The 10,336-nt window shown below is 41.6% G+C and overlaps 1 protein-coding gene across 1 annotated transcript; it reads left to right on the plus strand.

Annotated features, from left to right (window-relative positions):
- Window positions 1–1,305: 1,305 nt before the first annotated feature.
- On the plus strand, window positions 1,306–9,278 carry LOC137501913 (troponin C, isoallergen Bla g 6.0101-like). The gene is made up of 5 exons (XM_068229080.1): window positions 1,306–1,429; window positions 1,980–2,021; window positions 2,505–2,648; window positions 5,782–5,907; window positions 8,964–9,278. Exons 1-5 carry the CDS (start codon window positions 1,306–1,308, stop codon window positions 9,155–9,157), a joined length of 630 nt encoding a protein of 209 aa, XP_068085181.1. The 3' UTR covers window positions 9,158–9,278.
- Window positions 9,279–10,336: the final 1,058 nt, after the last annotated feature.

A 10,336-nucleotide genomic window follows, 5' to 3' on the forward strand; every position in this document is an offset into this window, starting at 1 on the left:
ACCGTACCCTAACCAGTGCAGATGTTGTTTATATAGTGGAAACTAGAGACCGAAGGCCGCTTCGTGGCTCTAACCGAGGGGCTTGTCCCATCTTAGTTTTTAACTAGAGGGGTTGGCAGCCATGTCCTCCGCCACGATCACGTTTTCCGCGAGAAGGCAGATAGAAGAAAAGAAAAGACAGCCACTCCGCACGGACTAATATTGGAAGTTACCGGTTTAAGTATTGGTGAAAACTGCTTCGAGCTTCACCTAATTGACAGGAGAAATGAGTATCAGGTTATTTACCGGGGTCAATGCGGTCAGACATAGAGCTATGAGGTTATAAATGGTAGAAACCTTTAATTTCCTCTCCTCTATGTGTCTCCAAAGCATGTATGAAGATAGATTTGCATTTTATTTCAGTTTGCTTTATCATTGTCAACCTTCGTTTTTGTGCGAATATTCTTTTGATAACATTCTTGACATGAGTTGGTGATTATTATCATTTCAAAAGAAAACAGCACTGACGAAATATTTTTAAAGAAAATTTAGTGTTTTATATAAGGGTTGCTTCAAAATTGTACGTCATAATTTCAGTGTAGAATTCTTCACATACAGAGAAGGAAAAACAACTGTATTTTAAATGCGCACTTTCCGAGACATCAGACTCTGTCATGAGCTGGAACCTCAGGTGTTGTGGCCTAGCTTGCATGCACTGATGTACTCCGGTCATTAACTTACTAGAGGTATTCAAAATGCCCACCACCTACTATACTGCAGGCTTTTACTAGTCGTCGCATGGAAATACAAACACGCTCAGATATTCCTGGTGTTGAGCGTATTGTTTGAAAGTACCTTACAATTCTACCACGAAGTGTTGCTTCATCCTCCACAGCATACGCGTACACGAAAGACCTTGCAACACCCCATACAAAGAAATCCAACTGGATTAGATCAGGTGATTGTGGAGGCCAAGAAATGACATATTTATGACCCCATGTTTATATACGCGTTTTTCCTTCTCTATATGTGAGTAATCAAACCATGAATTTATGCCGGCTATTTTTGAAACACCTTGCATAATAATAGCTTGTAAAAATAGTAAAATAATTCAAATATCTCGGAGTATGGATTAGTTTGAATGCTGCGGAATTCAAAGCAATGGAATCAAGGAAAAGTAAACTTGAACTGGCATTTCAAACAACAAAAGATACATACAACAAGAAATCCCCTTCATGGGGGGCCAAAATTAAACATTATAAGACAGTGATTTATCCAGAAGCACTATACGCAGCAGAAACACTAAATATGAATTTAAAAGGTTAGATGGAGAAACTCGAGCTAAAAGAGAGGAATATTTTAAGAAAGATCATAGGAGCAAAATTTCAGGATGATAAGGTGATATACATCAGGAATGAAACACTCTACAAGAAAATTGAAAAACTCTCAGGTACCATGCGAAAAAGAAGGATACATTTTTGCGGTTATCTTTTCAGAATACTCTAATAGATTAACCAAACAAATCTTTGACTTCTTTCGTAACCACAAAACAAAACCCACTAGTTTAAAAAAAGAAAAGACCTAGTTTAATGCAGTTTTACAGAAAAATCACTATTTGATCGAAGAGCTGAAGTAATAACTAAAGACGAAAATAGAGGGTCCCAAGATAAATCTACATTAAAAGCCAAGCCTATTATCTGGGAAGACGAGAAGAAACGAAAATAAGAATGAAGAAATACTGGGCGCTAAGAAAGGAACAACACACAGAGAAATAATTGATTCAACGTACCCCAAAGAGGGTGAAACGAACGAAGAAGAAAATGGCGTGTGGCCTCCGGAGAGGTCTGGTGCAGGTCTTTATAGTTGACGCCTTGTAGGTGACCTGCACGTCTGTGAGGATGGGGCCTTTCCTGTGATGAAACCTAATGTTGGAAACGGCACATACACCTAGACCCCGAGCCATCAGAGTTAACTAACGAAGATTAAAATCCCCCACCCAGCCAGTGATCGAACCCAGGACCCTCTGGACCAAAGGCTAGCACGCTAACCATTTATCCATGGAACCAGACAACACCCTGTATACAATATAGCCTATATTATAACGTCGCCTGTACACTTCACTCTTTTGTCTCACATTTCATTTTCATCACAGCTTAGTTGAATAAAATTGGAAACTAGGTTTATTTCAAATTTTGTCTGTCTGTTTGTTCGTTTGGTTGTTCTTTTACAGTCTCACGAGAAAAGGACTGAACATAATTTCTCGTAACTCAGAATTCAGTTTCAGGGATGCTTGGGTTGTGGAATTTGCTAAATATTATTTGATTATTGTACAGTAGCTTGAGCAATGTTGAGGGTCGAAACAAGAAATATAAAATTTCTTCTTTAACATTAGTTACATCGGAAAACTATATAATAAAAGCCGTGTAAAATATAACTCTTGAGTGATGGCAGATTATTAATAAAATGGATATATTTTTTGAGAATTTTTTCTGGGTGTTTCAAAATATAACTAACTATCATTTAAGTTCTGATGAAAGCCTTCGATAGCTTTGACCGCGAGAAGAAAGGATTCATTGGCACAGAGATGGTGGGGATGATCCTCAACATACTTGAACATCCGGTGGATGACAGCATTCTAAAGGATATCATGGAGGAAGTTGATGTGGATGGTGAGTACGTTTTTATGAAAATACCATTTAAATTTGGCTCTTTCTCTGCTATATCCACGGGTGATTCATGAATTAACTTTCTCAATATTATATATGTGTGATATGAAATTTAGTATTACCTAGACTAAAGTATTCTCATGATGATGATGATGATGATGATGATGATGATGATGTTTGTTGTTTAAAGCCGCCTAACAGCTACTTAATCGGCTCCTAACGGTACACGGTGCAATGAAATGAAACGATGATTAAAAAATCAAAGCACAAGCAATGTCAACATTTCTATTTTTCAGAGCTAACTCTTGGTGGCGGCCGGTCAGTGTTCCTATATTGACTGTAGCGAATCTACTGCCTCAAAGAGAAGTCGTCAATTGCGTCTTTAATTCCGTACTCGATGATCAAAATCGTGTATGTCAACGTTACGGTTAGCATAATGTTCTATTCTTTTGCCTTGTTCACGATTTACATTCTCCTTTCTGATGCGCTGCTTTGTTCTTTATAGGCACATTGCAATAGTTTGCAGCTCTCATTGTTGGGTTTATTGTTGGTATATTTAGACACTTCGTTTTGGCCTCCTCACCACACATCTGTATAATATTGGCGGTAGTAATTCTGTTTTTCCATTCAGTCATTTCACATCTTAGATACGCTGTATTATTTTAATTGCATTGCCTAGATCTCTATGATAAATTCCTAGTTACTAAATACTGTGTTCTGGAATACTACACAACAATGTACAATGAATCACTATACAGTGGCAAAATAAATATGACTCTACGAGGATATCTAGAAGTGAGAATTAACAAACTGCAGTTTAGCCTTGTTAACGCAGTACACTAAGAGCATGAGGGTATATTTTCTATTCAGGACGATGTGTAGGACTATTGCACATGATCACTTCTTGAATCACTTCTCCACCCATCGACCCGTTACGAATTCTTGTGGTGCATTGATAATACATGCGAGTATGTACGTGACGCTTATGCTATTTATGAGAGCTGTTGGCGGAGTTGTGGAGGGTCAAACCAGCCTTCGAGCTGAATACCCAACATACAACACAAACACAACACTGTATGTACAGAATGCTTCAGATATATACGGAGTGTCCCAGGAGGAATGGTTAGTATTCAGGGATATGACAGGAACGATCATTTGAAGCAAAAACTTCATATGGGCATATGCCCTATTCTGAATGGATTCCGAGATAAGAATTTAATGAAAATTTGTTTTTGGGCTAGTGGCGCACAAGTATCTTACATATAGACATTTACTACTTGCGAAATGACAAAGACCAATGAAATGAATGCGACAGTTCAACAGTTGTTCCTCTTCTGTGGTTGAAGGCCTCGACATTTTGAGATGGCAAACCTCTGTCAGCCAATGTTTCCTTTAGATTACAACCTGTGTTTGAAAAGTTCGGTCAACGGTCTCATGAAATAAAGACAACGTAAGTTACACACAAAACTCTTTTACTGGCCTTCAAAGCAATCTCCGTTAGCTACAACACACTTTTGACATCGACTGTAAAGCTCCTGGAAGCTGGCAGCAATCTCACGGAGAACCCTTGTTACGTGTTGTTGGATACCTGCTACACTGTCGAACCGGTGGCCTTTCAGGGCTAAATTAATACAGGGGAACAAAAAAATCTGCTGGCGCCAAATCCGGATAATATGGAGGGTGGGGAAGAACAGTCACCTGGCGTTCGGCGAGAAACTGGGTCACGCGGATCGCGCTGTGCAGACGAGCATTGTCGCGGAGGAGCTTCCACTGTCCACTCCGGTACAGTTCAGGCCGAACCCGTCTGATGCGTTGCAGTAGCCGTTATAAAACTCTCTCGTAGAATTCAGCGTTGACAGGTGTACACTGAGGTACAAATTCGTGATGAATGACACCACTGCTGTCGAAAAAGGCGATCAGCATTGTCTTAATCTTGGACATTGTGCGCCGACTCTTCTTGGGAGGCGCAGAAGACGCTGAACAGCACGCCATTGACTGTCTCTTGGTCTTCGGATCATACTGGTAACACCACAACTCGTCTCCTGTAATGATGGTTTTCAACACTTCCGGATTTTGGTCACAAACGCCAATGAAATCTCCCGACGTTTCCATCCGAATTTGCTCCTGCTCGTCTGTCAGGTTGTGCGCTACAAAGCGGGCACAAATCTTCCACTTTTTCAAATGTTTGTGAACAATGGTCCTTACACTGTCCTTGCCTACACCCACTTCATCTGCTATCATTCCTAAGGACAGTCGCATCTGTCGCACTCGTTCGATGTTGTCTGTAGATGTGCTTTTGTTTGATCGACCCGAACGCTCCTCGTCCTCAGCACCTTCCTTTCCATCTCGAAAGACTTTAAACCACTCGGAAACGCACTCTTTACTCACTGCTTGAGCGTGGTTAATTTGCACTAACATTGCGTGGGTTTCCGTTGCCGTTTTGCCTAGGTGGAAGCAAAACTTCATGTTAACGCGTTGCTCCATTTCGCACTTCATTGTGCAATGACACGAGTCCTCATACTGACTGCGTGCGATGTGTTGCAGCGATCAACTCCGTTTAACTGTGCTGAGTTGACCGATAGGGGGCACTTGGTGTCATGTCTCGCAATGCGTATGCCCGAGCGCATCGTCCGAAATAGCACGGTGTACAAACTAGGCGACCATTCACCGAAATTTTCAGGCACAGGTTGCACAATGACACTGACGTGAATTTCTGCCACGGAGAGGTGAAAATATTGCGTATGATAGCTTTTCAACTTAATTTAAATCCACTTCGGAGCACAGCCAGTGGTAGACGAACAGTTTTTGTGCGTTGTTAACTAGTTATCAATGCATACAGACTATCTTTCGGTTTCATTCTGTATAGTGTGAAACAGGTTTTTCAAGCTTATCTATTGGATATACCGATTTTCCACATGTTACAAAGATATAACGCCGTTTTAATGACTTTTGACATGACGTCCGCAGTTGTCTTGGGGGAGCTGATAGTTTAATTATTCATATTCAACATATAAAAATTGTAGGTGATGGATCCCCTGCCGTTTTAATAGCAGCACACGAGATAACTTGATTTCAGCCTATCACTACAACGATTCACTCAAATTTATAATGACATCAATTCCCGTGACTGTTACAGCTGGCGGTCAGATTCAGATCGATGAATTTTGTCTGCTCGCCAGCAGGTTCCTGATGGATGAGGAGGAAAATACTGAGGCTATGCAACAGGAATTGCGAGAAGCCTTCCGAATTTACGGCAAAGAAGGTCTGTCATACGAACATTCTACAAGGAGTACCAGAATCACTGAGTTTTCATGCTGTCCTTAACTTTGGTTTTACGATGTTCGTCAAAATTTGATCTCGAAAACTTGCAATAACATAACCCATACAACATCATTTTACCATATTTTGGGAAAAATATATGTTTTTGTTGCGTGATATCTTTTATATGAAGGTTGTAATAAACACATCACCCCTTAAAACAGGCAGCTCCGATGTGTGCACGGACGTCTAGTGATAGGTCAACATCAATTGGTTATTGGAAACCTAGGTACTTCAAATCAGACATCTACGGTTGGGGATACCATCAACTGCGATTGGATCCGGTGTGTCAAATTGAGCCGCAGTTTGAATTCATCGAACCTTGCCTTTAATACAAATATTGATCGACCAACACCACTGGTGACTATCACTGGTTTCAATAGCCAGCGTGACCTCATCGGCTAGAATGATATTTACAGGTGGAGATTTCACAGTGTGCATATATACGATGAACATATAAATGCTAAATAATAAAATAATTTCTAAAAAACCAAATAAAAACTTGCATCACGACTAGCTTCGTAATACTCGGACGCTGTAGCGATACTCTGAAACTAATAAATTAGCACCATCCATACCATCACAGCGATGAAACGGAAATGTCTCCAATAATGAGTTATAAACGTTTCAGTTTCACAATGAAATTGAAATGGCGTATGGCTTTTAGTGCCGGGAGTGTCCGAGGACAAGTTCGTCTCGCCAGGTGCAGGTCTTTCGACTTGACACCCGTAGGCGACCTGCGCGTCATGATGAGGATGAAATGATGACGACGACGACACACACACCCAGACCCCGTGCCAGCGAAATTAACCAATGATGGTTAAAATTCCGAACCTTGCTGGGAATCGAACCCGGGACCCCTGTGACCAAAGGCCAGCCCACCAACCATTTAGCCATGGAGCCGGACATCACAGCGATAAATATGACCTAGACATCAGTGGACCGGGCGAGTTGGACGTGCGGTTAGGGGCGCGGGGCTGTGAGCTTGCATCCGGGAGGTAGTGGGTTCGAATCCCACTGTCGGCAGCCCTGAAGGTGGTTTTCCGTGGTTTCCCATTTTCACACCAGACAAATGCTGGGGCTGTACCTTAATTAAGGCCACGACCGCTTCCTTACAACTCCTAGGCCTTTCCTATCCCATCGTCGCCATAAGACCTATCTGTGTCAGAGCGACGTAAAGCCACTAGCAAAAAAAAAAAGGCATCAGTGGAAACGGCATTAATTCTAGAGGCAGATGAATAAAATATTACATCCATCAATAAATAGCAAGTCGACCTCTGTGGTGTAGTGGTTAGTGTGATTAGCTGCCACCCCCGGAGGCCCAGTTACGATTCCCGGCTCTGCTACGAAATTTGAAAAGTGGTACGAGGACTGGAACGGGGTCCACTCAGCGTCGGGAGGTTAACTGAGTAGAGGTGGGTTCGATTCCCACCTCAGCCATCCTGGAAGTGGTTTTCCGTGGTTTCCCAATTCTCCTCCAGGTAAAACACCTGGATGGTACCTAACTTAAGGCCACGGCCGCTTCCTTCCCTATCCTTTCCAATCTTCCCATCCCCCACCAAGGTCCCTGTTCAGCATAGCAGGTGAGGCCACCTGGGGAGGTACTGGTCATTCTCCCCAGTTGTATCCCGCGACCCAATGTCTCACGCTCCAGGACACTGCCCTTGAGGCGGTGGAGGTGGGATCCCTCGCTGAGTCCGAGGGAAAAACCAACCCTGGAGGGTAAACAGATTAAGAAGAAGAAGAAGAAGAAGAAGAAGAAGAAGAAGAAATAGCAACCGGTGGATATGAACATCATATAAAATGACTAATGAGTGATACTTGGACACATATTCGCTATGGAGGAACGTGATCAAAATGTACTAAAGTTTACGCGAAAAAATAAGAGTTCGTAGAAATATTCTAATATGGGTTGATATAATTATTTTACACTTCACTCTTGTATCAGTTTTCCGCATAAACAGCTTTCTGTTGCTAATACATAACGATATATTTCTGAATTCACGGTAGAACTGCTACGAACTGATCAGTCCCTGTCAGAATTTATTTAAAATTATTGAAATGAACATTGTCCTTTCAGCATTCCTTCCTTCCTTCCTTTCTTTTATGCCTTTGCGGTGCGTGTAGTACAACAATTCTGGGAATCCAAAAGCAGCTGAAAAGACTGTGTTTGTTTAAGCTGCCCCATAGAGAAATTCTAGGGTGGAATTTTCAATATCGTACATAATCCCTCGCATAACAATGTGTGAATTTATAACCTGTATAATGTAGTTCTTTCTTAATCTGTTTACCCAGGGTTGGCTTTTTCCCTCGGACTCAGCGAGGGATCCCACCTCCACCGCTTCAAGGGCACTGTCCTGGAGCTTCAGACTCTGGGTAATTCTGGTAATTCTAATAGTTACTAAAGTAAAACTGTGTATCGTGTCGCGGTGTAGGGGGTAACGTGTCCGCCTATCACCCGACAGCCCGGGGATCGATTCCCGGTCGGGTCAGCGTTCTTTTAGTTGTAATGATTAATGTCCCTGGCCTGTGGACTGAGTATTTGTGACTCCTTAATCTTCGTTTCCTTACACACAACATTCCACACTACTGCCATTCCAATTACATGCAGGTTCATACAGTATGGTGCCAGTAGGAGCAAAAGATCCCCATGGGTCGACGCCCCGAACAAATAACATTTTAGAAAGGAAAAAGTAAAACTGTGATATGATAACAATGAGGAGCAAATAAAACATGCTATTGTTAATAAATTCTTCAGTCTTCCTTCCTTCCTTGTGAGCTTTATAAGTCCTGGATCTCTGAAATTCAATATGTTTAGGCAGAGTAGATTTTTTTTTACCAAGGACTTTGAACATATCAACTCATTAAAGCAGTCACCGTAAGCCCTGGATTAATAATATCCAAGCCAGAACAGTTAATCATATTGTTCACTCTGTGTTATATAAATACTAGAATGCTATATGCAGTAATTAATAAAGTAAAAAGCGATTTCTTTTACAGGTAACGGCCACATCACCACCGGAGTTCTACGGGAGATCCTCAAGGAGTTGGGTGCGAAAGTATCAGACGAGGAACTGGACATGTTGACTGAGGAAATCGACGGTGATGGCTCTGGAACCGTTGACTTCGGTGGTAAATTCCATGATTCTTTGATGTTATTGTTGCCTCCTAAACAAATTATGATGTCTAAGTAAGAATCACTGTGTAACTAAACCATATGAGAGAGTCTATATTATTACCGTGTCGGCGTATAGTAGGCTATATTATGTGCAATAAAAATTCATTTTGAAGTCGTGCTGGAAAACGAGCGATCTGACTGTATATTATTGTTCACAGTTTGCATGGAGTAAGTGTAAAGAACCAAAAAGTTATCATCATGAAACGTACTGATTACCACGGTCGACGTTCAGGTGCATACGGCATCAGATCGCGTGGAAAACGAACCGAAAGTAAAACCAAAAATTTCCAACAGTTTCTCACATACATCATTATAGACTCTTATGCCTTTCAGTGTTTATTCACATCAAATAAAATCTCATTCATGAACCGTCCCTCACTAACGTGTGCATAACTTCAGGCCGTATGAAAGTCTGTTTATCTTCTTCCGGACAGCTATACTCCATTCATTCTTCTTCTTAAGACGTCGTAGGTAGACGATCCACACGGCCAGCTCCGATCTTGATGTTGCGGCCATGCCATGTGGATTTATTGGAATATCTCTCAGGATATTTTATGCAGTGGTTTTCCGTTGCCTTCTGCATCCTAATGCCGTTGACCAAACTGGTTCCTCCACCTTTGTGAACAATTTCTTGTCCCCAAGACAATAGAGTGCCCATACCCGCTCATCCACTCTCAAAGAGACTGTTGGCACTTGGTATTGGGGATCTCCTTATACCGGGAGATAATCGGTCCCTTCATTCGTTAGCCGCCTGCATATAAAATATTATTTTTATTTGCAGTCGTTGCCCCCTCTCTACCGCGGGGAGGTGAATGTCACGATTTCACCGTCATTGAAACAAGGACCAAATGGCTTTTCCTTGTTTCTCTGGTTCTTTAGAGAGGACTCCATTCATATGTAAGCTACTATAAATAGCTGCATATTTATGTTCGCTGAATCCTCAGCATGAAGTCCAGATCGCAATGAGGTTCATTGAAGCTCTACGCCTCTAAGAAGTCCTACTAGGGAAATAAATAAGGTAGTTTATTATTGCTTTCTTCAATAAGCCAGAAGATGATAGAGGCCAATTTTAAACTCGTAACGAAATATTACCTCATCTGCTATCTATTAGCCAGAAGGTGCTATTAAATATTTGTCTGCCATTTATACTTAACTGCTGCATCCTACATCTACTCTAATCTTCTTGAAATATGCA

This window comes from Anabrus simplex, chromosome 8, assembly GCF_040414725.1.
Source record: "Anabrus simplex isolate iqAnaSimp1 chromosome 8, ASM4041472v1, whole genome shotgun sequence".
Taxonomy (NCBI): domain Eukaryota; kingdom Metazoa; phylum Arthropoda; class Insecta; order Orthoptera; family Tettigoniidae; genus Anabrus; species Anabrus simplex.

Excerpts from the sequence above, each read along its gene's own strand:
- LOC137501913 (XM_068229080.1), top strand. The coding sequence starts at position 1,306 with ATGGAGAAACTCGAGCTAAAAGAGAGGAATATTTTAAGAAAGATCATA. Across the intron at positions 1,430-1,979 it reads GAAAATTGAAAAACTCTCAG|CCAGTGATCGAACCCAGGAC; the intron begins GTACCATGCGAA and ends TCCCCCACCCAG. Across the intron at positions 5,908-8,963 it reads CCGAATTTACGGCAAAGAAG|GTAACGGCCACATCACCACC; the intron begins GTCTGTCATACG and ends TTTCTTTTACAG.